This window comes from Scardinius erythrophthalmus (assembly GCF_964197995.2).
Source record: "Scardinius erythrophthalmus genome assembly, chromosome: 16".
Taxonomy (NCBI): Eukaryota; Metazoa; Chordata; class Actinopteri; order Cypriniformes; family Leuciscidae; genus Scardinius; species Scardinius erythrophthalmus.
Window position 1 is genome coordinate 1929699 of NC_138236.1, and position 25852 is coordinate 1955550.

At 35.7% G+C, this 25852-nt stretch overlaps 1 protein-coding gene across 1 annotated transcript in view; it reads left to right on the forward strand.

The window, feature by feature from the left end:
- The window catches only part of plcl2 (phospholipase C like 2), a 61366-nt gene that overhangs the window by 19139 nt on the left and 16375 nt on the right, over positions 1–25852 (forward strand). Inside the window, exons 2-3 of the mRNA XM_081389136.1 lie at positions 4703–7189; positions 15774–15977. Coding sequence (XP_081245262.1) covers positions 4703–7189; positions 15774–15977 — 2691 coding nt within the window. The remainder of the gene's footprint in view (positions 1–4702; positions 7190–15773; positions 15978–25852) is intronic.

Here is a 25852-nt window from a genome sequence, read left to right on the forward strand (position 1 = left end):
TTTGGGGGATATATGGCATTTTTTTTATTTATTTGCCAAAATTAGTAATGATATTTCTATACAGGTAATATGTATTATTTCTTCCTTTATTTTACAGTTAAATTGTTATTTTTGTATACAGGGATTTTTTTTTTATGCTGCAGAAGCACTTTGTTCCTACATGAACAGCCTACCTATTTGCACTTCAATAAAAAAAGACTGTGGTATTTGGCATATTTGTTTTTGCAGTAGTTTTTGGGGGGTTATTTTTCCTGTAAAGATATCGAGATATATATCGTATATCGAGATATAGCAAAATATATCGAGATATATTTTTTGCTCCATATCGCCCAGCCCTATTCTGAGTGTTTGTTTACTGCCCCTGTAGTGAACGTTTAATAAGAAGAAGCAAGGCTGCATTAACTTTCTCAAAAGTGACATTTATAATGTTACAAATGATTCTATTTCAAATAAATGCTTTCCATTCATCAAAGAATCCTGGGAAAAAAATGTTTACCACCTAAATATATGAATCAGCAGTACAACTGTTTTCAACATTGATAATAATCATAAATGCTTCTTGAGCATCAAATCATCATATTAGAGTGATTTCTGAAGGATCATGTGACACTGAAGACTGGAGTAATGATGCTGAACATTCAGCTTTGGTCACAGGAATAAAGTACACTTTACTATATATTCACATAGAAAACTGCTATTTTAAATTATACTAATATTTCACAGTTTTCTGTATTTTTTTGATCAAATAAATGCAGCCTTGGTGAGCAGAAGAAAACATCTTTCTGACCCCAAACCTTGAACTTGATGAGACAGGACAAAAACCCATTGAAATTTCAAATGTGTGTTAGGCTGCAGCATTTAATCATATATTTTTGTTATTGGCAAAAAATAAAAGTGCGTGAGATATTCTTAGTTCCGTCTGACGAGACCTCGAGCGTCTCCAGCCTCAGATGGCGATCTGCTTCTCACGAATGATCTTGCCAAAGGCTCGTATCGGTTGTAGATGTGGTCCGCGGTGTTGTCGTGTGTGTTATTTTTATCACTGTCTAAAAAATTATCATTTTTTCTAGGCAAGTCATTTCCTGAACGTGTCAGCGTGAGCGGAGAAGGTTAAAGCGTAAGATAATGTTTCGACTAATTCTTGAAAAGTCTGCTTGAGACTTGAAGAATGTGCATTATGCAAGAGTTGACCGCTGTTTTTCCAGGCCTCCGGCCCCTTACACAACAATACCCCGGCAAGTCTCGCAGAGAACACACTCTTGTGCCGGATAATCAACTACACACACTTTCTCAGTAAACAGCTTGAAGAGCTGTTTGATGCCTGTCACTTTAAACATTTGTATTTCCTTAAGGAAATAGGAAAGCATGCGAGATAGAAAAAGAATAGTGTTTTGAATGTGCAGTTTAATACTGTGCAATTATTATTTTTTTAAAGAAATTAATACTATTCATTTAGCAAGGATGCATTAAATTGATCAGAATTGACATTAAATACATTTATAATGTTACAAAAGATTCTGTTTCAAATAAAAGCTGTTCTTTTGAATTTCTATTCATCAAAGAAACAAACAAAGTGTATCACTGTTTAAAATTGTATCAAATTAAAAAATGTATCACAGTTTCCACTGAAATATGAAGCAGCACAACTGTTTTCAACATTGATAATAATCATAAATGTTTCTTGAGCATCAAATGATCATATTAGAGTGATTTCTGAAGGATCATGTGACACTGAAGACTGGAGTAATGATGCTGAAAATTCAGCTTTGATCGCAGGAATAAATTACATTTTAAAATATATTAAAATATAAAACTTATTTTTAAATTGTAAAAATATTTCATAGTATTACTGTTTATATATATATATATATAATTTTTTATTTTAATTTGCTTTTAAAATTGTGGCTTTAACACAATTTAACAGACATAAAGATACAGTGATATTGTTATACATTTAAATGATGTATAAAAGGATTACAATAGTTTTAAACATATTGCATATTGTTTGGAAAAGGGTTTTAGAAAGCTAATTTTCCCGTTGATGTTTTATGTTCACACTGCAGAACCAGAAATAGGTTAACCTCCAAAGCTCAGTTCTTTCCAGCAGGACGGCACATTTCCTTTGACCCAGCTAAAGTAAATTTCCAGCGGACCAAAGCCATTGACACTGGCACGATGGGCCATTACTCTCATTAAGTGCCGCGTCATATTGAGAGACGGGGCAGATTTTGGCCTGACCTCTCATGGGACCGGGATTACCATGGGACAAAGGGAATGCCTGTGTTTGCTGATGGGTAAAAACCCACTGAAGTTTAGGAGCAGGTAGAGCACCGCTAGGACTGATGTAGTTAGTGTAAGCATTGAAAACAATGCTTTTTTTACTTGAATTATTGGAATTTGGAAAGTGTTGCCATAGTGAAAACAGATCATAGCGACACAACTCTCAAAGAAGTCTTATTTATTGTTATTTCATGTTGTAATAGATACAGCTCAAAGGTCTGTAATTAAAATGAATGAATGAGTCTGTTATATAATGTTGAATCTTCTGTCTCACGGTCCCCGGAGCAAATGCTACACTTTCTGCTCAACCTAATATTATTCTGAGCATTACACACACTTAAAGATGGGTGAAGTAACCGTATATCATTGTATGTGTAAACTATATCATTATACATTTTTCTTTCTTTCTTTTATTTATTATTAAATGAATCTGACTCCATTCATGTAATGCCGAGTATTCATGATCCAGTCAAAAGTAGATTAAAGCTTAATTTTTCCTCATTGATCCTGTCTTTCACCTGGAAAAAAAGATTATGGAAGTCATTTAAATAACCATGTGATGCATGAATGCCTATTTGTGGATAATCCAGTGAATTCAGTACTTTTACATAAGATAAGCCACTTCTTTTTTCATCTCAATTGTGTTTCATCTCAGCTTTTGTTTTACAGATTCACATGCTCATGATTCTTTTGGAAACCGGTGATTTTCAAAACACTTTTTAGGCATTTGGCACTTTTTTTGTGAACTTTTACACTCAAAATACTTTTATTTAAATGCAATTATCCGTTTTATAAATAATGATTTATAATGTTGTTTTTAGAGATTATACACTGTAAAAAATAATACACTAAATATACTCAATAAAAATGTGGCAACAGGTTACAAGCAATATTATTAATTAAATTTAACAAATAAGAATTGGTTAATTCCTTAAAAGTCAACCATTTAAAATGAGTAACTGCAAATAGCACACAAAAACAATTGAGAACTCTTTGTTTTTTATTACCAACATTGAAGACTCCAACAAAACATCAACATGTAAATCTGCTAAATTCTCAAAAAGAGCTGTAGACAAATGACAGAAATAAAGTCTGTCTGGTTTGTAACAAGAGAGATTTAATGTCTTTTCAGTTGATTTTATCTAAGGCTGCGGCTGGAAGTCAGTTTCTTGTTTCTCTTTCCTTGAGTGATTCTGCTTGTTATCATCAGATCTGAGAGTAAAAAAACACGTAATTTAAACACTGCAAGCAGTTTTTATCCTAATACAGCTTCTTTGTTAAATGATGTTAAATTAATTTGATGTTTATTTGCTCTATTATAGGCCAAACTGGGCTTAAACAAAAAAATATCTGTAGCCATTTGAAATTAGAGGCAACCACTGCACTTTAATCAAGATCAAAACGAAGATGCTACCTACACACAAACCAGCGTGGTCTGATTTTGGCTTTATGAAATTATGCTACATAAAACATACAAGACGGACTGTATAAAATGCAAATTCATTCTCTGACAGTAGGTGGCGCTTATAGAACAGCAGCAATATAGGGTGTCCTTGGTTAAGGCTGTAAAGAAAGAAGCGCCACGCTTATAAACGCTACTTTACGGTCGACCGGTGCATCTTTTATATGTGATATGTGATAGAAATAGTGCTAAGAACATTTACATTTATATTGCATTTTTCTTATACCACACATACCCTAATGAAGACTTCTCTCTCTTTCTTTGTGAAACGGATGCAATTATTTTCTTAATTAAGCCTGGTGTAGCTCAATATTTTCCTGCCTCTAGGCTCAGGGTGGTATAAAAGAAAAGGACACATTGATGTTCTTGTTTTTTTGGTCACAACACAGTGATGCATTATCACAACAACAGTGAAAATACAGGAAAACTCTAGTTTGTATTATTTAATTTATTATTATTCAGTAGTTTATATTTTAAATTCAACATGTACTCAATAATGACCCTATTTACTATATTGCACATTACTGGTTTTATAAGCAACTGTTTTCAAAATTGATAATAATCATAAATGTTTCTTTAGCAGCAAATCATCATATTAGAATGATTTCTGAAGGATCATGTGACTGAAAACTGGAGTAAAGATGCTGAAAATTAAGCTTTGATCACAGAAATAAATTAAATGTTACTATATATTCACATAGAAAACAGCTATTTTAAACTGTAATAATATTTCACTGTTTTTACTGTATTTTTGAGCAAATAATTGCAGCCTTGGTTACCAGAAGAGACTTCTTTTAAAAACATCAAAAAATCTTACCGATCCCAAACCTTTAAACGGCAGGCACTGAAAGTGAAATAAAGTCATGCATAATAAAACAAAATGTGTCCTTTTAAGCATGTTTTCTGAAAGTGTTCATCTCGAGCAGTTCCATACTGATGATAAATTGCTTTATTTTCCAGGATGGTTCCAGGCGGTGCAAGGAAAGGAAAAAGACGGTGTCGTTCAGTAGCATGCCAACAGAGAAGAAGATCAGCAGTGCAAGCGACTGCATTAATTCCATGGTGGACGGGTCTGAACTGAGGAAGGTGCGCTCCAACTCCAGAGTCTACTACCGTTACTTTCTCCTAGACGCCGACATGCAGTCTCTGCGGTGGGAGCCGTCCAAAAAAGAGTCAGACAAAGCCAAGATTGACATAAAATCAATTAAAGAAGTGCGTACCGGTAAGAACACAGACACCTTCAGGGCCAATGGAATTTCGGATCAGATATCCGAGGACTGCGCATTCTCCATCATCTATGGGGAGAACTACGAATCGCTTGATTTAGTGGCAAATTCAGCTGATGTAGCAAATATATGGGTGACTGGACTCAGGTACTTAATATCGTACGGAAAACACACTCTTAATATGATTCAGAGCTGTCAGGACAACATGCGTGCGTCCTGGCTGGGTGGCCTCTTCGACGAAGCGGACATCATTGGGGGAAAATGCATTAGTCTTTGTTCAGCCGTACAGCTGATCAAGAACTTAAGTCCTGGAGTGAAAAATGTCAAGATCGAGCTGAAGTTCAAAGAGTTGCACAAAGCGAGGGATAAAACCGGTTCTGACGTGACCAAGGAGGAGTTCATCGAAGTCTTTCACGACCTTTGCACGAGACCAGAAATCTATTTTTTGCTGGTGCAGTTCTCAAGCAACAAGGAGTTCCTCGACACCAAGGACCTGATGATCTTTTTAGAGGCTGAGCAAGGCATGGCGAAGGTGAGCGAAGACATCAGTGTGGAAGTTATTCAGAAGTATGAACCCTCAAAGGAAGGGCAACTCAAGGGATGGCTCTCCCTGGATGGATTTACCAAGTACCTCATGTCCGGGGAATGCCACATCTTTGATCCAGAGCAAAAAACAGTATGCCAAGACATGAACCAACCCCTATCCCACTATTACATAAACTCTTCTCACAATACATACTTGATTGAGGACCAGTTCAAGGGTCCCTCAGACATTACCGGCTACATCCGTGCCCTAAAGATGGGTTGCAGGAGCGTGGAACTTGATGTGTGGGACGGGCCCGATAACGAACCGCTCATTTACACAGGCCACACAATGACCTCACAGATTGTTTTTCGCAGCGTCATTGACATCATCAACAAGTATGCTTTTGTGGCCTCGGAATTTCCTCTGATCCTGTGCTTGGAGAACCACTGCTCCTTGAAGCAGCAGAAGGTAATGTTTCAGCACCTGAAGAAAATACTCGGAGACAGAATTCACTCGGATCCTCCCAACCTTGACGACAGCTACCTTCCGTCCCCCTCGGACTTAAAGGGAAAGATTCTTCTGAAAGGAAAGAAATTGGCGAGCAACTGCACCGGCTCCGAAGGCGAAGTGACGGATGAGGACGAGGGTGCAGAGATGTCTCAACGGATGAACAACGAGGGGAGTGAACAGCGGACGGTCGTTCAACCCAAAAACTTCCAGCTTTCCAAGGATCTCTCCGAAATGGTAACCTTATGCAAGTCTGTTACTTTTAAGGATTTTCAGACTGCTTTCCAGAACCAGAAGCACTGGGAGCTCTGCTCATTCAATGAGGTCTTCGCCAGTCGTTGTGCTACTGACCACCCCGGTGACTTCGTTAACTACAACAAGAAGTTCCTAGCGAGGGTTTACCCAAGCCCAATGCGAATCGATTCCAGCAACATGAACCCGCAGGACTTTTGGAAGTGTGGCTGTCAAATAGTAGCAATGAACTATCAAACACCAGGTCTCATGATGGACCTCAACATCGGCTGGTTTAGACAAAATGGCAACTGTGGTTACGTTCTACGTCCAGCTATCATGAGGGAGCAGGTGTCTTATTTCAGTGCCAATACTAAAGACTCAGTTCCGGGAGTGTCTCCACAGCTCCTTCACATAAAGATCATTAGTGGACAAAATTTCCCCAAACCCAAGGGCTCAGGCGCCAAAGGCGATGTGGTCGATCCCTACGTTTACGTTGAAATTCATGGCATCCCTGCGGATTGTGCAGAGCAAAGGACTAAAACGGTCCACCAGAATGGCGACAACCCCATCTTTGATGAGAGTTTCGAGTTTCAGATTAACCTTCCGGAGCTGGCAATGGTGCGCTTTGTCGTTCTGGATGACGACTACATTGGGGATGAGTTTATCGGTCAGTACACAATCCCGTTTGAATGCATTCAGCCAGGCTTCCGCCACATTCCCCTCCAGTCTCTGACGGGCGAAGTCCTTCCACACGCCTGGCTCTTCGTCCACGTGGCCATTACTAACCGCCGTGGTGGGGGTAAGCCTCACAAAAGGGGGCTTTCAGTCCGCAAGAGTAAGCGGGGTCGGGAATACGCCAGTATGAGGATACTTCTTATCAAGGCTGTAGATGAAGTCTTTAAATCTGCTGCACAGCCACTAAAGGAGGCCACTGATCTCAGAGAGAACATGCAGGTGAGATAACGCTTTGACTTGTTTTCAAATGACTGCCAGAAAGGCTCTGTACACCTTATTTTATTATTAAAAAGAACAGGTCCGACTATTTGTAACTTGAATGTGTCTGGCTTCCGTTGTCATTTACTTTCAGTTATTTTACCTAAACCAAAACAGTCATGCTGCTTTATATTGCAAACTTTTAATTGTTAACATATTATTTTGATTTCATTATCATGATCATAAACACACTGGTTTGTAGCTCAAGTCGTTTAACCGTTTAATGCACTTTTTTTATTCTTCTAATATTCTTCCTATAGGCGTTAAAGGGGTGGTTGATTATGATTTCACTTTTTTAACTTCAGTTAGTGTGTAAAGTTGCTGTTTGAGCATAAACAACATCTGCAAAGTTACGACGCTCAAAGTTCAAAGCAAAGGAAGATATTTTATTTTAAATAAATTGCTTTTTAAGGACTACAACAAACGGCTGGTAGAGACTACACCACATTTCTTCCGGGTTAGTGACATCACTAACCCTAAAATTTACATAAACCCCGCCCCCAGGAACACACTTTATAGATTATCAAGACAGAATATGCTAATCAATGATTAGAAGATAGTTAACTCCACATCAGCTACATAAATTTAAACATAAACAAAAAAGTTTTTTAAATTTTCAGAACACAAGCTGTTGAAGCTCCGCCCACTGTGCCGGGAGCAGCTGCTCATTTGCATTTAAAGGGACAGACACAAAAACGGTGCATTTTTGCTCACTCTGGGTATTTTGAGCTAAAACTTCACACACACTCTCTGGGGACATCAGAGACTTATTTTACATCTTGTGAAAAGGCCATTATACCACCCCTTTAATGGATCTGAAGTCTCGGACATTCAAAGAAAATCGCTTACTTCAGTGTTGCAAAATAAGGTGGAAATGAATGCAAAGACACAATAAACACAAAAGTAACATGCTTAGATGAATATTGTTGCATTCATCCCAAAATCTAAAATAAGAGGAAATAAATTGAATATATTTAAAAATATATATTAAATATAATGGCAAAATAAGTTATACATAAACATACATTTCTTTTCTTTGATTTAAAGCAGCATACCATCATTGCTGTAATGCAATATAAATAAAATCATATTGCAGTATGGTAATGACATTTTGTGGTTTGGTTTTATTGTAGGACTTTAGGTATATTATTTTTACCTATATACCTCTAATTTTAGTGAAATATGTTTTTGGAAAAAATCATTGCTGTATTTAAAAAACATCTGCGTTATGGTAATGAGATTTGGGTGGGCTGGGGTTTTGTTTGTAGGATGATTAAGGAAAGATGTCATTTCTTTCTTTAGATTTTCAGGTGCAATATGATCTGGGAAGGTTTCGTGAGATTCACCCATTCAGTGTCTGCAAAGAATGCAAATGACTCGACTCAGCAAATGTTTATTTTGAAGCTTGCCAAGACTCTCCAACCTTAATTCATTGTCGCATCTTCTTTTCATAGCGTGAGAAAGTTTTCTCAAATGTAGTGCACATCAGAAAGTCGACCCTGAGAAGGAAGCACAGCTTACAGGACGTTTCTCTTCACAAGGCCAAGAGCATTTGAACTGAAATCTCTGGCACTGATAAACAAAAAACAAAAGAGCTGATTTTAATCAGTTGTAATTCCTCGATGTTGCACAACTTGTCAGACTGGCACAAAATGCTTAGATCAACCGCAGTCCCTTATTTAGCCATGAGAACTGAAAATATACTCATATATAGGCTACAGGTAGGAGATCAGCCAAATTCCTTTTTAATATTTAATGTGGAAAATGTTGCATAACACAGGGTTAGTATGTCCTGAGGCATGTGTCAGTTCTATCCCCTTAAGAAGAGATTAGGCCGTCTCATGGATAAAAGGAGTGCTTTCTTATAACAGGAAAGCACTGAGAATATTTTGAAGTCAGGAAATAGTTTTTTTTTCTCGTCGTTTTAAGATTATACCGCAGATGGTGTTTCAATTTGTTTCCCCTTCATTGGTTTTTGGTCTGTTGCCTTGCGAAAGCAAATATAGCAATCTCGTCAGAATGACCTTGACTCATATTCCAGGATCAGTTATAATCTAAATAATATTTTAATGCAGCTTCTTTATGTTGATGCTTTGTGTTAGGGCCAAATCGGTTTAAGTGAGATAACATGGAAATTGCGATTAATCGTGCAGCCCTACTAGCCCTACTAACTTCAATAGGCCTTTATCTCATTTCCTGGTTTCGGACAAGTGGCAACCTCCCTGTCTCTCTCTTGAAACCAACACGGAAGTGAATTCAGCGGCAATTCATCGACTGGCCACTAGAGTCTGGCTGCATAAGTGAGTCAAATTTGTATCTCCCCCATGTTAAAATGCCCAACTTTACAGCAGAAAAAAACACGTTTACAGCCTGGAGCAAAAAGTGGCTTTGGTCGATATAGCTTATTTTTCCCTTCATGACAGCTGTGAGGGGGGTGAATTTTTTTATAACTCATCTGTTTACATTATATTAAGCCTTAAAGTGTAAGTTGCAGGTTAAATTTTTCACGAAGATAATGCAATGTGTTTATTAAACATAAAGATAAGAACCGCCCACCATTGTTTTTTATACCAAAATGCTGATATAATATGAAAAGTTGGCACTTTTAACAGTGGTTTTAACCGCTCCCGCTCCCTTCCACTAGATGGGGCGTGACGTCATATGAGGAACTCACTAGTAGAGTTACCGTACGCTTGCAGCTATAGATGCCTTACATAACTGCAGAAAAGTTGGTTGTATGTTTTATTTGATAAAAAAAAATTATGGATAAAATAACTCCACTGTAAACATACTCGTGTGTGCTGACTTTAAGGGGACCGTGATCCTGCCTGAAATGAGAATAAGCTATTCGCAAAACAAACGGGTTCAGGCCGTCAGATCAGCCGGTCGCAGCTCGAGCTGTTCCACTAAACTCCAAAACGCGTTCACCTCACGGCAGCACACACTCTCCACTGCTGATAGCCCACACAAACACAGTGATGGGGACATCGATCTCTCTTTTTCTTTTCTGACAATAAACATCGCTAATTAAATCGTGAGAAATTGATAACGCGTGGATTGAGGAAGGGTATTACATGACGTTTGAGGCGTCGATGAGACTAGCTATTGATGCCTGTGCAGTCAGTGTGTGCATCTCTAACGTTGCAGCTCTGATTTGGACTGACTTACTGTAAGTAAATAATGTATTCAGTTCAGTCGTTGTCCCTCCTTGCTATTCTACATGACGGCAATATTTTGAAAAGACTGGCTTGTTCCGTTATATTATCCGGGTTAAGTTTGCACCAGGCTAGACTATAACGTAGCTAACGTTACTCACCAGGACACTTGGCCAACCCTCCACTAATTCTCCTCACACCAAGCATTAATAACTCTTTGAGTGCCATGGCTGCCCTCTCTCACGCCTGACCAGTTAAAAATTGTAGGGCTGTGGTCCATAAAGAATTTGATGGTTTCCCACATCCTCAGTCGTTCTCCAAATAGCCATAATACAGTAGGAATCTAGCAGAGTATGGGTTGCGAGTTCCTCTTGTGACGTCATCACCCAGTAACTGAAAAAACACGCTACCGTTGAAGAAACCCCAATAAATGTTATTTTAACGCATTTTAAGACAGAAATAATTAAATATATACATATAGAGCACTTTAATTTACACATTAATTGACTGTGGTGGTTAACCTGCAACTTACACTTTAAAGTTTTGCATAATTAAGGGTGTCCACTTTTGAGTGACAGGTGGATTCCCACTGCTGTGGTCATTAGTCATCATTAGACGTTTTTTACCTCAGCTAATTGTCTGACTGTAAAAATAAATAAATTCGGGAGTGACGCGCTGCCAAGATGGCGACGGTCGGCTATGCCCACTTTAGGCTTCAAAAACGGTCTTCAGAAACCTACGGGTGACGTCACGGACACTACGTCCATATTTTTTTACAGTCTATGGTTTCGGAATGTTCGAAATCGCCAAGCAGTGTACTCGCACTTCCAGTGGTTACTTAGTTACCTTTAGATAAAAAGTAGGTCAGTAAATTTAAATAAAATCGCGATATAGACCAGTGTCTGTCAATATTAAACCGCATAAAGACTATTTAAATAGGAATCATGCATGTTCTGCGTGTCTCTGTGAATGAATGGCACAGATGCGCAGTTTCATTTACCACACACACACACACTGAGGCACGCATAACGCTTGCGAAGTTTTCAGCCTATATGAGGACATTAATGCACTTCATCAACACAACCGCTCTGAGAGTCACTTCAGCAGCATTTTAGCTTCATTTGAGAAAAACTATCGTCATATTATAAAACACAGAGAGACGGCACGGCAACCCGTCAAAATAAAAGTTTGGTTTAACCTTTGAAGAAAGTTTTGCTTAAATCATTACATTTTAAATAATTGGTTATAACAATTTGATTAAACCATTAAAATGGAATCAAGAAAACAAAAACAAAAAGAAACTTTTGGGAGATGCGAGTAGTCCAGTGATAATTAACAGGCGGCCATGGTGAACGCAATAACCGGAAGACGCAGTACGGCTTCAGCAACTTTTTCGCGGCTACTTCCGGCGTTCTGTTGTGATGCGATAAAGGCCTATTGTGATGAATCTGGTCTTAATAGATTCCTTGAGTCATGCCGAGATGCCTTTGCTATAGTCGGCCGAACTTTCTGTCCACCATTAGGGCTGCACAATATATCGAAATATCGCAAATGTATATATCGTGATATGCATATCGCAACAGCTTGAAATAACTAGGGTTATGAACAAAAGACAAAGAGAAAATCACTTACTTCTCTCAGCTGAATAACTTTTGTAGCTTTAATAACAATCAGTATATATTTAATTCATTCAGTAAAAACTAAGCAGTGTTTTATTTTTACATTTGATTATTCAGTTTGTGTTGTGAAATAACCCTAATCTAATGTAGGATAACCTGACTCCTGAACCCCTGATGTTAAAATAACACTTCTTATATACAGTAAAACACTGATGTTCACTGTCAGAAGTTTAGGGATGTTTTCTTGTCACAAAAAGAATTTGAAACACGCATGTAGGTTATATAATTTTAAATATATTTTAAAGATAATTTAAGTTTATTTTACACATTTTAAGCATTATTGAATATCGCATTATTTAATGAGGCATTGCATATCGCAATTTTCTACAATATTGTGCAGCCCTATCCGCCATTATGATTTTCTTTAAAAACCTACTTTTTCAAACTCCTCCTAGACTGTTTGTCTGATTTTCACCAAAATCGAATCGTATTATCATCAGACCATGTCAGTAAAAAGTTTTCGTGTCGATTGACGAAACCGTTTTCGTATACCGAGGCATGATGCCACAATGACTCCGAGGCTGTATCTCTGCAATACTTTGGCACATTGATACCAAGCTTTGCATCTGTCATTGTCACCTTACTCTGACCACACCACATCAATTTGGTCACAGCGCCACCTATTGTTCGAAAGTGATAAACCATTAAAGGGATAGTTCACCCAAAAATAAAAATTATTCCATGATTTACTCACCCTCAAGCCATCCAAGTTGTATATGTCTATCTTCTTTCAGAAGAATACAACCGGAGTTATATTTAAAAATATCCTGGCTCTTCCAAGCTTTATAATGGGAGTGAATGGGGGGCGAGATTTTGAAGCCCAAAAAATGCATCCATCCATCATAAAAAAATAATCCATACGGCTCCAGGGGGTTAACAAAGGCCTTCTGGGTTTTTGAAAGAAAAATATCCATATTTAAAACTTTATTAGCTATAATAGCTTCCGTCTAAATAGTTTAAGATACTGTATATAATAAATTGTTAACTATGTTGTGAAATAGATTATATTCCAATCCACAAATATGTGTTTTAAACACTTTTATATTGTTCATATTAGTAAGTTTATCCTATAGTCTTTTTGTCTACCCAAGTCTATTCCAATGCGTTCTTCAATTTTTAAATATTAATAAATATATATATTGATATAGATATAGATATATAGATATATACTGTATATTAAAACGTGCCTCACATTACTTTATCTTTTCGAATAATAATGCTAATAAATGGTTGAATCAGAGTTTTGAATCAAGAATCATTTAAATGAACAGTTTGAATTGTTGTTTAGTTTTATATTGCCAGCAAAAACCATAATGAGTATGTTATGGTTATTTAATATAACGCCATCCCTATTGCCTGAATTATTTTACCTTTAAATGCTTTAAATCAGAGGATAGATGAAGCAGCATTCACAAGGTCTCCTGCTTTTGGTGTTTGCTTTATTTCAGCACACGCTATTCTATTCATAACACACTGTACATTACGGGTATTTTAACAGCTCTGTTTACATTGCATTCTTCTCGTGGAAACAATTCCAGGCGCTTCTGCTATATTCACTATTTATACTGTGTAAATGTTCCCCTGTTAAATATTGCTGTTGTTTGTGTTTAAAACCCACTAGAGGAGCTTTCACAAGAAAAATGACGTGTTCCTCCCACTTTCAGAGCCGTGCTTTTGTAGAACACACACTCACTAAAACCACTTCCTATTGAATTTCTTGTTCGTGGACGTTCACTATGGGGAAGTCGGCACCTTGCTGGCATCAGATTGGTTTTGTTTTCTCGTCACCTCCTACAACTAGGTCACTGGGTGTGTTCGAAAGATCATACTACACTCTTCCTATTTCTGCCGTGTGTAGTGTATGTGCATGCACAGAATATACTGTGTGACATGCAATATGCATAGAATACCCAGATGACCTACTATACCAGATGTGCACTATTGAACAGGAATTCTATATCCCACAATCCAGTGCACTCGACTTTCCATTTTCAGTGTACTGTAAGTGATATTATCAGCCATGATTTTTATTTTATTTTATTGAATCCATATTTGATTGGACTGTTAAGGGTTCATGCATAATAATGTATCTATTTCTGAGATTATAACTAGACACCACTTGCTGATTCAAATATGCAACCTGATGAGGTCATGTGGCTTAAAAAAAAAAAAAAAAAAAAAAAAAAAAAAAATATATATATATATATATATATATATATATATATATATATATATATATATATATATATATATATTTATAATCTTATTTTATAGATATATGCACAGTATGTTAGTATTCTATTTCGAACATAAGTGCAGCCAGACAGTATTGTACAATTTGTACTCCATCACAGCTATTTTGAAAAAGGGCTGCATGAATTGTGGAAAAATCTACGGTATTTTTCTGATAAAAATTGTGATTTTGATTAAAAAAGGATATTTCATTTTTTTATGATTTTTGTGATTAGATGAATATTGTATTGGATATATATGAACTATAATAATTCTATATGAACTATAATAATAATAATAATATTAATATTATTATAATATTAATAATATTATATATTATAATATTATGTAAGGGTTAATGCCCGACGAGGTGTCCATTGTCAGGTATTAATGGACGACGGCAAGGCGTGAACTGTCCGACGCGCAGCGGAGTCCATTAATACCTGACAATGGACACCTCAAAGGGCATTAACCCACTTATACCATGGTCACTTGCCAAATAACACATTTTTAAAACATTAGTTTATATTTTAATTAGTTTTACAATCAAAATCTAAAGTTTTTACAAACAATAACTTGGTTTCCCTGGTTACGCCTGACGGTTTATTTAGCAACCGGAGAACTTTATAGTCCGCTCGATTTATAGTCCGTACAGATACTTTGACTGCCTGTTGCTATGGTTACTCACAGCTGATGTAGCCAGCGCATTTATTTATTAATTTCGAACGGTAAACAGTCAGTTTCACCTTTACTCCAGAACTCCTTTACTAGGTGTCCTCTATCACTTTTTAATGGACACCCTGCAGCCAATCAGAATCGAGTATTCACCCAGACCATGATATAAATATTATTATTATTTGTATTATTATATTGATATACTAATAATTAAAATTGTAATTATTATTATTTATATAATAGTAATAATTATTATTATTAATATTTATGTTTATATTTATAATAAAAATAATAATTATTTGTAATAATATTTATATAATACTCTTTATTATTATTATTATTATTATTTATATAATGATATTTATAATACTAACTATTTTATTATTACTTATATAATAATATGTATTATAAAATAATAATAATTATTATTAATAATAATATTTATTTATTTATATAATAATAATAATTATTATTAATACAAAAAAAATTAAATACAAAAAAAGTAAGAAAAATAATTTATTAAAAAAAAATAAGTCATTTAATCATTTTATTTGACATTACAACTGTAAAATTGCAATACTAATACTTATTTTGATGCGTTTACAAATGTACATTAAAGTGACCCAAACTCACAGCCATGCTTTACTCTGAAACTCGCAGCACATATTCATATTTATTTAATTAATTCACAGCCTTATTGCAGTTTCTGTTTTATTTCAATGAATCGTGCAGCACAACACTTGGTGAAAGATTTGATCCTGTGCTGTAAAGCATTTCACATTCTGACCTCCATGTCCTCCACAGAATGCCATTGTGCCGTTTAAAGAGCTGTGCGGTCTGTCCGCGGTGGCTAACCTGAAGCAGTGTATCCTAGCGCTCTCCCCGCGCCTCAGCGGGCCGGACGCGAGCCCGCTTCTGCTGTTTAACCTCAGAGATCAGTACCCCATCATGGAGGCCCAGGGCCTGCTGCCCGAAGTCCTGAAGAAAGTGGTCACCGCTTATGAGATGGTGAGTGCATTTACATAAAGATTTATACACACATCGTTTCAAAGCAGCAATAACCAAGACAAGTTTTAACATTGCAAGGTTTTATGACAACACTTTACAATAAGGTTCATTAGAGAATGAACAATACTTCTACAGCATTTATTCATTTTAGTTCATATTAATTCCAACATTTACTAATACGTTATTAAAATCAAAGGTTGTATTTTTAAACATTTAGTTAATGCACTGTGAACTAACATGAACAAACAATGAACAGCTGGATTTTTAAATTAAAAGGGTGGTTGATTATGATTTGACTTTTCTAACTTTAGTTAGTGTGTAATGTTGCTGTTTGATCATAAACAACATCTGCAAAGTTACAACGCTCAAAGTTCAAAGGGAGATATTTGCTTTTAAAGAAATCGTTTTATAAGGACTACAACAAACGGCTGGTAGAGACTACACCACGTTCCTCCCGGGTTAGTGACATCACCAAGCCTAAAATTTACATAAACCCCGCCCCCGGGAACACGATTTATAGATTATCATGACAGAATATGCTAATCAATGACTAGAAGATAACTACACATCAGCTTCATAAATTCATCAACTAATCATTCAGAAATGTCCTGTTGCTTCTACATGTTGTCACTTCTTCTCGAGTCTCTCCATCATTGTCTGACTCCGGTTTGAACATAAAAGCCTAAAAGTTTATGAAATTTTCAGTGCATGTGTGTGTGAGGTAAAAGAACACGAGCTCTTGAAGCTCCGCCCACTGTGCCGGGAGCAGCAGCTCATTTGCATTTAAAGGGACAAAACGGTGCGTTTTTGCTCACTCTCAAAAAGTGACAATTTTAACATGCTATATAAAAATATCTGTGGGGTATTTTAAGCTTAAACTTCACACACACTCTGAGGACATCAGAGACTTATTTTACATCTTGTGAAAAGGCCATTATACCACCCCTTTAACAAAGATTAACTAATATAGTAAGAAATGTAGGTTACACTTTATTTTAAGGTGTCATTGTTACAGTGTAATTATATATTTAAGTACTGAGTAATATTAATCAACTACATGTACTTACTGTAGGGTTAGGGTAGGATTAGGGTTTGGTTGAGGGTAAGTTGGATGTAATTATGCATAATTTACTGTTATTACTATGGTAAGTACATGTAACATATGTAACAATGACAAAGTGTTACCGTAAAGTGTTACCAGTTTTATTTTAATATTGCAAAGTAGCCAAAATATTTACACCGAAATCTCCCTAAAGAATACACTTTCTGTGGTTTGCATGATGGTATGTATGTCCTGTAGTGAAATGCAAAGGCTTTTTGAATGCATGTTGACTCAGATTTGATGGGTTGCAATGATGCAACCATGAATAAACCAGGTCCGTATTCATGGGTCATGATAATGCGTTCCAACAGTTTTTGTTTTTGCTTATGTTTGAATAATGCACCATCACAAATTGTAAATTCAAACTCCTGGGAAAACTGCCCGGAGAATAGCCGTGTTTTGCAGTTTGATGAGCAGGAACGGCATTAAAGTCTCCGAGCTTTCATTTCAGGAAGATCCCTGGAGCAAAGGACCACAACAGACCCACATGAGAACCAATTTTGCATGTCAACATGTCAAAAATTGGCTTATTTATTAGCTTATTGATTTTATTAACAGCACTTTAGGAGCATTAACCATAGGCCTTAAATAACACTTCACAATAAGGTTCGTTAGTTAACATTAGTTAACTACATTAATTAACATGAACTAATAATGAACTGCACTTATACAGCATTTGTTAATCTTTGTTAATGTTAATTTTAACATTTACTAATACTTTATTAAAATATTGTTAACATTAGTTAATGCACTGTGAACTAACAGTAGTATAATAATAGTAGCGTAAATCTGTAAAACTTTACAATAAGGTTCATTAGTTAACCTGAACTAAGAATGAACAACACTTCTTCAGCACTTATTAATCTTAGTTATGAATTTTAACATTTATTAATACGTTATTAAAATCAAAGGTTGTATTTGTTAACATTAATTAATGCACTGTGAACTAACATCAACAAACAATGAACATCTGGATATTTATTATCTAAGATTAACAAAAACAGGAACAAATGTACCGCTCATGGTTAGTTCATGTTAGTTACTACATTAATGTTTAATATATGAACCTTTTTGTAAAGTGTTACCGTTTTTTTGTCTGGTATTGTTGCTGAAATCTATCGAGCACTGTTTATTTTCCAGCGACATGCATATGAATTAGCTGAACGATATGCTCATCTTGAGGAAAAGCGTGAGTGTTTGTGCACCAGTTGAACAAGGGGCGTCTGTTGTCCTCCTCCCGCTCCCTCGCTCTATAAATACCTCCTTATAGTGGTTTGTCTGCCACCAAGACTGCAATTTCTTCAGCCATTAGTAATGTAATGACAGTGGGCATGACGGATGAGACAGATGCTCCAGCTGTGCAACTATGTGCAACAGGCTTCTGGCTTTATCTCTCACAGATACAACCAAAAACTGATTCAACACACACTCATGGAAAATCAGGGAATTTTAACTGGGTTTCCAGGCTTGGAATTTTCTATAGTGCTTATATTTTCTTCTGATAAACAATTCCATTCAAAAGTTTGGGTTCTGCTCACCAAGGCTGCATTTATTTGATTAAAAATACAATAAAAACAGTAATTTTGTGAAATATTATTATAATAATTTAAAAAAGCTGTTTTCTATGTGAATATATAGTAAAGTGTAATTTATATCCTGTGATCGAAGCTGAATGTTCAGCATCATTACTCCAGTCTTCAGTGTCACATGATCCTTCAGAAATCATTCTAATATGAGGATTTATTCATATTTTTGTGGAAACCGCGATGCATTGTTTTTTTCAGGATTTTTTTGATGAATAGAAAGTTCAAAAGACCAGCATTTATTTGAAATAGAATCTTTTGTAACGTTATAAATGCATTTACTGTCACTTTTGATCAATTTAATGCATCCTTGCTGAATAAAATTATTAATTTCTTAAAAAAAAAAAAAAAAGTCTTACTGAGCCCAAACTTTTGAATGGTAGCCTAGTGTATTTTAGTTTTTATAGGTCACATTTAAATTAGCGTCCAAATCTCACTATTAACTATGACTATTGCCTTAATAAACTCTTAATTACTGCTTATTAATAATTAATAAGGTAGTTGTTAAGTTTAGGTATCGGGATATAGAATATGGTCATACAGAATAAGGCATTAATGTGTGCTTTATAAGTCCTAATAAACAGCCAATAATATACTTGTTAAAAAGCAACTAGTGAGAATTGGACCCTAAACTAAAGTGTTACCATTTTTATATTAAATATTGCAAACCATTGAGTGATTCCATCATGAATTGTTCTGAATGTGTTTTAAAAAGTCCTAATTTGATTCATTCAACTTGATTCAGATGCATTGATGAACTTTCACCAGTGTGCCATTGATCACGATACTCAGCCTCAAGTTACTATAAAGTGTGCACTGTAAGAGGCTTTAGTGTCACCTAACTAGTTTTTTACATTTTCTGCAGAACATGCGAGTGTTGTTTGCCTGTGCAAGGCCACATCTAGAGGTTCTTCCTGGATTATGGGAGGAAAATTGTGTAAAAAACTGTATCTGACACTTGCATACCGTTAGCTTCCCTGTCTGCATCTGTCATGTCGTTTCATTTCATTTAATTAATTTATTTATACAGCACCTTACAGGCTTCCACCGTAGTTCCAAAGTCCTGTACACTGCAATAAAAAGCAACAGAACAATACAAAACATAAAAATATCCATGTACTAATGTACTAAAATGCCACAGATAAGAGTACAGATAAGATTTTAAGCGGATGTAAAAAACATCAAGAGTCAGAAAGCACGATCACACTTCAATTTGAGACGTGCATGAGGAATGGTTAGAAGAAACTTGTTTGATGATCTTAAGCCCTATTCGGACGGGATTAACTTTACAAGGGTAGATGGAGTGATGTAATTTTACCACAGGACGTCTGTAATATTAATGACCAATTCGTACAGGATAAGAAATCTCAGTAAAACTAGCAGAAGTGAAAGAGGTACTCGATTTACACACGGCTGTCACTCCTGTCGTCATGTGTGTATTACGCTGCTTCCTGATATCACGTGTGTAAACACATATAACCTATATTTATATATATAAAACAGTTATGTCCGGTTGAACGATGTATTAACTTCAGATTGGATTGTGTTGGTAATAGGCACTTACCTAACGCTAAAAGATGTTTCGTGCCTCTAACAAGTGCTGTCGATATTCTTTCTGATCTGAATGGTGTGTGTGAAACACTTGAGTTTTGCCACAGACTCGTCCCAGCAACTAGAACGCAACTGAACGCTTTTCAAGCGTCTCCATACTTGAAAAAAACACGGAAAACTACTTTTAAACAGGAAATTATGAAATATGTACGTACATATTTACAGCGGGTCTATTCGCACGGGATCAGTATTACCTGAGGGAATTTTTCCAGACCTTTTTACTGAGGGGAAAAGTCTGCGTAATCTTTCCCGACATTGTCCGTGATGATCACTGAGATGCACATTCGGACAGGACTAATATCACAGAGAAGCTCTGGTAATTATTACTTTACCCCACCTCTCCATGTTAAACTAGTCCCGTCCGAATAGGGCTTTAGTCTTACGCCTGAACTGTAGGGCTTAATAAGCTCAGCTAAGTATTCTGTGAAGTGCTTTAAAAACATATATCAGGGTTCTAGTAGCTTTGTTTTAAGAGTTTCTGTATGTTGGAATATATGCATATGTTTGTGTGTAGGTGGCATGTACATGTATAGGCATGTTAGTGAATATATGCGTGTGTGTACAAATGTGTGTATATATATATAATTAACAACTGCAGAAGGAACTATAATATCCTGTTAGATTTTGTATGCATAAGGAAAAGACGGAGGATCTTCAGATTTAAATTTTGTTAAGCCTATCTGTACTTTTTATATTTCTCCAATAAAAAAAAATAATAAAAAAACATTTATCAGAATCTTATACTGTATCCTAAAATGTATTGGTAGCCGACCTAAAAAAAAAGATAACAAGGGAGTAACATGATCCGTTTTCCCAAGCATTCATTAACAACCTTGCTGCAGCATTTTGTACAATCTGCAAGCATGCAATGTGTGTTTGACAGGTCCAAACATAAAGTGCACTATGATAATCTATGTCTGGGCAACATCACCACGTGGCGAGGCCATTAGAAAGTGTGTGTCTTCTTGGAAAGCGTCCACATCCTCATGATTGAAGCTTTCTGAGCACGACCCGTCAGAAGTAAAGCAGCTGTTCTCCTCTTTATTGGCACTGAGAGATAATCTGGTCCTGACGAGTGACCCTGCTGCGCTTTTAGCCACTATAGGGATGTACGATTCAATTAGACGGCCGGTACATGATGACCTGTGTCCTTGGCAGATCCCTGACTGCATTACAGTGAAGTTTCAGATAATCCTTTGTTTCTTCATCACACGAGCACAGGCGGCCGTTGCTATTCAGAGGAACGTTTCAAAGAAACCGTCGGAAGCCTGACGAGAAAGATAGACGGACAAAACACTGCAGTGTGACTCCAATTACTTTACGTCTGTTATATTTAACAACATTATCTCACGATTTATTCTTAGTCTATTTTAAATCCACATCTACTAGAGGTCGTCCGATACTGGATTTCACCGATAACGATAACCATTGGATGATAAGCGATAGTTTTTAAAATGGATACTGAATGAAAAAAACAAAATTCTATTTTTTATTATAAAAAACAACAGCAAAAAAAACAAAAGCTAAACCATAAAAATGTACTGCACTTATTAAATTAAATAAATGTAGATATTAATATTAAATATTAATATATTGATAACGATAGTTTTTTAAAATGGATACTGAATGAAAACAAACAAAATAATATTTTTTATTACAAAAAAACAACAAAAAACAAAGCTAAACCATGAAAATGTACTGCACTTATTAAATTAAATAAATGTAGATATTAATATTAAATATTAATATATTGATAACGATAGTTTTTTAAAATGGATACTGAATGAAAACAAACAAAATAATATTTTTTATTACAAAAAAACAACAAAAAACAAAGCTAAACCATGAAAATGTACTGTACTTATTAAATTAAATAAATATAGATATTAATATGAATATATTGATAACCGATAACCGATAGTTTTTTAAAATTGATACTGAATGAAAACAAACTAAATTATCTTTTTTATTACAAAAAACATAGCTGAACCAAGTAAATGTACTGTACTTATTAAATGAAATAAATATAGATATTAAAATTAAATATTAATATATTGATTATACGTTGATCATTTATGTTAGTTCATAGTGCATTAACTAATGTTAACAGATACAACTTTTATTAGCAAATGTTGAAATTAATTATCTAAATAAACAATACTTCTAAAACATTTAATAACCTTAGTTAATGTTACAGATGGACTGTTATTGTATTTCATATAAATCCAAACATTCATGCTTAAAGATTGCCATATTTAAATATCTACACATAGCAGTGAAGTTAGACACTTATGTGTATGGTATGTCTACTCTCACACTTTATTTTAGAACACTTGATGATTATCTTATCAAAATAACAAAATATGTGTTACAGTAATGATAAAAAGAAGTGAAATCAGATGCATATCTTCTTTGTGTGTGTCGGCTGCATGATCACATCGGTTTGCTTTCTCACGACACTTTATATATGCAGCTCTGCTTCCAAACGAATGCATGATAAATGACCAGCTGGATGTACACTAATGCAAACAGATGGTATACCAATCGTGACATTAAACATTTGTGTCGGGCTTGCGTGTGTTTTTGTCACACTGACTGATTTAACCGTGTACGGTACTACCAGAGCCATAGAGAGAAAGAGTTGCGACACTCTTTGATGTCGCCGCTATGGCTGTCACGTGGTTCATGTAAGCCCCAATAGTTCTAAAACATACGCTGGCTGTCATGTTCTTCTATGGGACAGACAGCAGCGATTGCATTATTGAACGGTAAATATAAAATAAAACACACCTCAAGTACTTTTTCAGCTGTTATTGCATTTTGTTAATGTCAGTTTTGCATTTGGAGACAAGTTTTAGGCTATATTTTTGGAGGGAAAAGCTTAGTGTTCATGTTCGTATGGGTAGTAGCACTGGCTTTAGCGGCTCTAACTTAACTTTTCCATATCATTCATCTGATGATGGACGTCTCATGATATTTATTTTAGCACAACTGGGCTGTATTAGGCTATTGATTCCCGTGATTTTGCTTATAAATTTTGATTCAGCCATTAGCCTACCTTCGTGATCACGCAAAGAGGTCTGCCGTGGCGGTCCGTTCAGAGTTCGCTTAAGCTAGCTCACTTCTTCTGATGAAAGTGGCCACCCCAGGACCACAACGTGAAACATTATCATGTTAAGACTAAGAATATTATTTTAATATTAAGCCATACACATTATCAAAACTATAACAGATTAAAAACGAATTTAAGCATTGCTAATACAAATGAAGGTTTTCAAATAAACATTTTTTATTAAACAATGACAGACAACAAAAATGTGTGCTTGTGTGAACAAGAAAAGCAAAAATCAGGGGCAGGTGATCCATGAAACAGACAGGACTGATGATGGCCATAACAATCCTAGAGGTCCAGCATTGTTCTCACAAGCCGCTTCACTCAAGACAATAAAACATAATGAAAAGTTAGTATATCCCAAAAAATTAAATAAAATAAAAGTTGCTATAAAGGTCGCAGCGATTCATTACCGAACTCTTAACTGACGAAGTCGCGCTAGCTAACTAGCTAAGTTAGCAGGCAGTGCTTGAAAATTGGTTGAAACAACTAACATAAAATATAAATAATTACGCTGTGCATGTACAAATGAAGACCAGTATAAGCATCGCAAAGGGCCTCTGATACAAAATAGACGGTTGACAATTCAAAAGAGGTCGATATTTCAACAACTTAACTCTGGAACAACTCGACGCGCAGCAATGTAAGTGAATGGGGTCCAACGCCAAAATGACAGTGTTTAGAACTATCCCGCTCTTCAAATCCCGGAAGTGGGCGGTTAAAAGCGCCGCCATTATTTACAACGGAGGTCTATGGGAGTGTCGCAACTCTTTCTCTTTATGGCTCTGGGTACTACTAATGCTATCCTCGACTGCAAACACACTGCCGTTCTCCACTAATGGCGCATCTAATCAACAAATTAATTACTTTATAATGATATGAAAACATGTATATACATATCGTTTTAAAATCCGCATCTGAAGTGTCAAACAAACACTGAGGCGTCAGTGATAGGCTAGTTTTCCACATTCGCGGCATCATCAAGTAGCCACGGCTTTGTTATTGTTGTGAATAAGCGACCTCTAGTGGCGAAACTTGCACACTGTGCCTTTAAGTATATGCTGCTATAAATATTACACCACAAACAAGTTGCGAAAATCATTTTCTTATAAATTGTCGTATTTGATATATAGTTATCAAAAGTTAGGGGTCAGGAAGATTTTTTTTTAAGGAAATTCAAACTTTTATTCAGAAAGGACACATTACATTGATCAAAAGTATCAGTAAAGACATCTATAATGTAACAAAAGATTTCTATTTCAAATTCATTTTAACTTTCTATTTATCAAATAATCCTGAAAAAGAACTGTTTTCAACACTGATAATATTCATAAATGTCATCAAATCCTCATATTAGAGTGATTTCTGAAGGATCATGTGACACTGAAGACTGGAGTAATGATGCTGAACATTCAGCTTTGATCACAGGAATATATTACACTTTACTGTATATTCACATAGAAAACAACACAAAAAAAAACAGTATTTTACCATTTTAAATGTATTTTTGATTAAATAAATGCAGCCTTGGTGAGCAGAAAAGACGTCTTTTAAAAAACACAAAAATCTTACTGACCCCAACATTTTGAAAAGCTCTGTAAATCATAAAATATACATTGTGATATTTATGTATTTGCTCTGAAGTGACTTGAATGAAGTGTTTTTTTATTTATTTATAATTTAACCATTATTTCAACTAAACAGCCATTGTTACAAAATAGTGTAAACTCTTTGTTTTTTATGATACGGGCCAACATTTCAAGAGTCTAAAGGTCAGAATGAACATAATCTGCATAGATTAACTTAAACAGAGACTTGAGACTCAGCCAGTAAATCATAACAGAGGCAATTTACATAGAGCAAAAGCATTAGCATTATTAAAATTGTGGTTATTTCTAAGGGTCAGAGAGAGTGCAACATGGACATGATGTAAAACTCCATCACAGTGTGTAAGAAACCATTATAAGTGAACATCAGCAAAGGCCTTTTAGTAAATGCAACATTTTTTTCCCCTTTCTTGGCAGCATGTTGAGTCTCACAAGGAAAGTTTGTTGATCTGGACTATGGCTTTATGATGTGGTTTGGTGCAGGATCTGTAGCCGCTGGCCCTGTGCTGAGATGTCCGTCTGAATTAGTTTGAGTTAGTGTGTGTGTGTGTGTGTGTGTGTGTGTGTGTGTGTGTGTGTGTGTGTGTGTGTGTGTGTGTGTGTGTGTGTGTGTGTGTGTGTGTGTGTGTGTGTGTGTGTGTGTGTGTGTGTGTGTGTTTAATTAAATGTAGGAATCCGCTCGCCTCATTAGAAGGGTGTGGGTTCAGGCTCAACAAAAGAGCAGATCTATTGCGTAATCTGCCCCACTTCCTGTCCTGCGATGACTTTCCTCATTAATTCAACAACCATCAACTTCCTCTTCTGAATTGTAACTAGTAATCTTATGTTGAACACAAGGCTTAAAATAGATGTTTTTTGGC